This window comes from Anopheles coluzzii, chromosome 2 (assembly GCF_943734685.1).
Source record: "Anopheles coluzzii chromosome 2, AcolN3, whole genome shotgun sequence".
NCBI classification, from domain to species: Eukaryota; Metazoa; Arthropoda; class Insecta; order Diptera; family Culicidae; genus Anopheles; species Anopheles coluzzii.
Genome location: NC_064670.1, coordinates 96,884,087 through 96,888,483, shown reverse-complemented (window position 1 = coordinate 96,888,483; position 4,397 = coordinate 96,884,087). Strand labels below are relative to the sequence as shown.

Below are 4,397 nucleotides of genomic sequence, written 5' to 3'. Positions count from 1 at the left end.
CACAAAAAACTTTCAAACTCAATCCAGCTAGAGACGTGTCGAAAATCATGAGCTAATGATGAAGAAAATAAAAATTATAATGAGGGAAATGAAATATCAGCTTGAAATGAAATAAACATCTTGAACGCGGTGAAAACAACGTTTATATCCGAAGCTGACTGGGAAAACCCTGTATTCTACGATCACGAGATTCAACAAATATATGACAGCTGTTGAAAATCAGTTTGAGAGATTGGTGTAACTTAGTACGTTCCGGGATGTATTCCAGAACAGCTTCGGTATACGGCGTCCAGTAGTTGGGTAAAACTAGCTTCTGTTTCTTTATCGTAAATAACTTCCAGTTAAATACGGATAAAAACGTCTCATGTTAAATATTGCTTTTATCTAGGTATTTCAAATAATGCAATTAAATAAGCTTTCGGATGCAATCAAAAAAGAAACTGCAACAAACACACCAGAGGGGTATTTTTAACCATTTAGCTATCATCTTTTATTTCGTCCATTTTTAAAACACGTTCATATACTTTTTAATTATTCTTTAACTTAATAGAAACTTTTTGTGGCATTTTTTGTTTCATCTCTCTCAACAGCTATCTCTCTATTTTGCTTTAATTTTGGGTTCAAACGTTATTTTCTTTTCTTCTTGGGTATTTTGACCTGTGTGACTCAAATTGGAATAAACGCCGGCAGCGGACCGAGCGCTTTCCGACGCAATGCCGGAGGTCTTGTATCTTCCTCCCCGACTTCCTCCAGGCCATCACTGTCGTTCATTGGATCGTCCGGTGTAGGTTCCGATGGCGAGTAGCACGCATCGGAACGGTCACCGCCGGCCAACGTCGGGGCAGTTTCGGGCATACTTACAATTTGTTCGTTACCTTCCGCGGGACGGTTTTCTGTCGCCATACTGTCGTCATCGTTCTCACGGTACCGTTGCTTCATTTTGTCCACTTCACCAAGCATACGCTTCAACTGGTTACGTTCACTAGCACTCATCAACTCACCCGTTTCGCTGCGGTTGTGTTCGGTTTCTATCGTTAGTAATTGCCCTTCGTCCTTGTAGTACCGAACATGTGGCACCGTCGCCGGTTCCTTGGGTTCCGATTTGTGCGCCACCATCGAAGTGGAAGGTTTGTCCTGTTTCCTTCTGCTCTCTTTCTTCCCATGCGGATAGGGACATCGAGCACGGTCGCATTTACCTTCCTGCTCAAACGTTGGGCACTGAAACACGTGCCGATTGGGACACTGGCAACCAAAAAGGGGGAAAACGAATAAAAAACACACATCCGACGATGAGTAAAAGGTGGCATAAAAATAAACATCCCCATATCTAATCCCATTACCTTGTCGGCCAGTGAGCAGAACCCGTTCAGAAATGCATCACAAATGCGCACACTTTCGCTCACTTTCTTGTGCAGGTACGGGCACGGATCACGCACGCACCGCCCCTCGAGGAAGAACCGGCACACGGGCATCTTCTCCAGCGAGGTAATGTCGTGCGACAGCAAACAGCCGTCGAGCAGGCATTCGCCGCGCAAAAACCGCTGACAGATGCTAACGTGCTTCGGATCGTGCACCTTCGGACATTTGCCCCGCTGGTGGGCCAGGCATTTCCCTAGCCGGCGGTAAATATGGCACGGTTCGTTACATTTCTTCAGCTTGCTCGCCAGCACCTGTATGCTGCGCTGCTTGGCCACGCTCAGATGGTTGCGCGTCCGGTGGCTATCCGTCCGGATGAACGTTCCATCCTTGCGCGCTTTGTACGTAAGTCCACCGATGTCGATGCGGTTTAGCCGTGGTTCGGCATAGCCTCTGGAGCCTGTTATTGCCGTGGGCGGTGTGGTGCCGCCAACGGAGCGCAGCTTCATCCCGGTACGGTCCAGGGCGAAGCGGACGCCTCTTATGATCAAAAAGTGTTCTTTGGTTTTGCGCGCCGGTTTTGCCGGCGAATGTCCAATGACGGATGATGATGATGGTGCTGTTCCCGATCGGGATACAGATTTTTGCAGCTTGTTCGTCGAGGACCGATAAAGCACCCCGTTGATATTGACCAGCACAAGCTGCTTGTTTTTCGACGCATAAGCAATCGTTCCCATCTTACCCGTGGCGGACTTTTCGTGCACCTTCACCGCGGTTGGGTTACGTTTCCTAAAACAAAACAAATTATGTAGCATCACGAGTGGAATGGTTTAGCAAAAAGGGTAGCACAGATTTACATACAATTTCAACAACTTCGGATCGGTTACGACCACCTTCTTCGGTGTGATGCCATCTATCCTCGACAAGGCATAACGTTTCACGAACGTGGGCTTCTGGGCGAGGGATTTTCTTACTGCTGGTAACCTTCGATCGATTCGGAGACTTTTCCTTTCCGGTAGGGCATTCATTGGCACCCTCGGTTTCACAATTTCCGGTCTCGCAGTCGCAGACACCGCGCTGCGGACCAGCTTGTTCTTCCCTATCCTAACCAGTGGGGCAAGAATCTTTGGTGGATGCACATTGCTCGACGGTAGCATCTCCTTAGCAACAGATTTTACCATCGCAGTGGCAGTCGATGCGTCACTCGGTAGGCTGACGGCGGTGGTGGCACGAACGAGTTTTCTTCTTGTATTTTTAATTATCGGATTAACAGTCCCTGTAAATGCGGGTTTGCTAGGAGCAAACAAATGTGACGCCGGCGGTTGCGGCTGGGGCACGGTGGGTACTGCTGGATGTGCTGGTGCTGCTGGTGCTGCTGCTGTTGTTGTTGGTGGCATTACCTGTTGAATTCCGAGCTTGTTCAGAAAGGCAGGATTGAGGTGTATCTTGCTCTGGTGGGACGCTGGCACGACTTGCTGCACTTCCGGCTGCCTGAACGAACCATTGGATGCTAAAAACATCGGGTTAATGTGTGCTTTAGCAAACTTTGGATTGATAAATATTTTCGACGGCTGTTCGTCCATCGCTTCTGGCTGAGGTTTCATTGTTGTGCTCTGGTGGTGGTGTCGCTTGCTAAAAGCACGGATACGTTATTTCAACACTAACTCCAAACAGGCAACTGGTACGTATTGATTTGCTGTAAAACACACTAGATTGTTTCGCTATCACAGACACAAATATTGGCTACAGCTATTAATTCTATACACGCGCGAATTAAAAATGAATAACACCATGTAATGAAATAATACGTAATTTGTGCGTCACCTTGGTTGGACCTGTCATCACAGCGGTCGATCGTGTGGTCATATAGTAGTCATGTGATATTTTATATTTTTCATGTTTATGAGTATCGATGTTTTATGAAAATAGAATAAGGTTCCATAATTTGACGAATTTTGTAGAAATCATCATAATAGTAGGTATATAATTCCACAAAATTCCTTTCCGACACGGAATGACAGCATACAGACTGACAGAACTGACTGTAAACAAAACTGACAGCATGCGCGACATTTATTTCCGACACAGTGGGCTAGCCGCATGGAGTTTTATTTTCAACCTTGCACACTGTTGTACATGGTGGTGCGATAATCGCGTTTGAGAAATTCGCATGCGAAATTGGATAACTGTAGTGGTGGGCAAGAACCTGTGGTCGCCTTTGATACTTGAAGATAGGTTCGACCAAAAATTTTTGGAATCAGCCAGAATCTTCCCGAGAAATCCCGGACCATCCAGATTCGTAGGCGTCTGAATTAGTGATGGGTGAAGATGAAAAAAATACGGAGCTGACTCCGATTCGATTCCGACAATTTCAGAACCAACTCCGGCAACTTCAGAAAGGACTCCGAAAAGTAGGTCCGATCAGCATAATCCGGGGCCGACCGGAGTTATCCAGAATCGGATTTGGAGACGGGGTCATCAAAAGTCGGAGTCGTCCAACATCGGATTCGGAGTCATCCGAAGTATAAGTTGTTCGGAGTCGGCATCCACCGGAGTTGGGTCGGAGTCGGTCGGAACGGAATCGGCCGGATACTGTCGCAAAGCATTGCTGCACAAATGCTAGTTTACAAAAGGCCACAGTGTATACGCAAAGCAAAAGTCGAAAACAAAAAACAAAACGAAATTAAATGCCAGCCCGACACTAACCGACTTCGGGCGACCGCGACCCCTGTTTATGTTTATGTTTATGTTTATTTGTCTATCGATGGACAATAATGCCCTCTCGAACCATTTTAGCAATGTTTTACAATGAGTTCTTTACATTGGTTTACAATAACATAAAACATAAAAATGTGCACTATGGAACCAAATTTAACACAGAAACACGATCATTAAACTCAGTTGGCAAAATCCTCGGCTCAAAAGCGTCGCTGACTGCGTTGAAAGCACGGCACATAAGTATGAACGGGTCAGAGGAGCCAAATTGCGTTCTACGGTCGTCGAGGGCCAACATTGCCCGAGTCCGGAGCGGCCTGGCCGGA

General features: G+C 46.6%; 1 protein-coding gene across 1 annotated transcript; it reads right to left on the bottom strand.

Moving 5' to 3' along the window:
• Window positions 1-463: 463 nt before the first annotated feature.
• LOC120950710 (zinc finger CCCH domain-containing protein 3) lies at window positions 464-3,190 on the bottom strand. The gene is made up of 3 exons (XM_040368966.2): window positions 2,218-3,190; window positions 1,341-2,145; window positions 464-1,242 (listed from the first exon to the last, which is right to left on the bottom strand). The coding sequence occupies exons 1-3, from the start codon at window positions 2,958-2,960 to the stop codon at window positions 667-669; spliced, it is 2,124 nt and encodes a 707-aa protein (XP_040224900.2). The 5' UTR covers window positions 2,961-3,190; the 3' UTR covers window positions 464-666.
• Window positions 3,191-4,397: the final 1,207 nt, after the last annotated feature.

Bases quoted from the DNA above. Each gene is read 5' to 3' on its own strand.
- LOC120950710 (XM_040368966.2), bottom strand. From the start codon at position 2,960: ATGAAACCTCAGCCAGAAGCGATGGACGAACAGCCGTCGAAAATATTT. The intron at 2,146-2,217 runs GTATGTAAATCT...GTTTTGTTTTAG, and splicing joins GATCCGAAGTTGTTGAAATT to GAAACGTAACCCAACCGCGG. The intron at 1,243-1,340 runs GTAATGGGATTA...TTTGGTTGCCAG, and splicing joins TCTGCTCACTGGCCGACAAG to TGTCCCAATCGGCACGTGTT.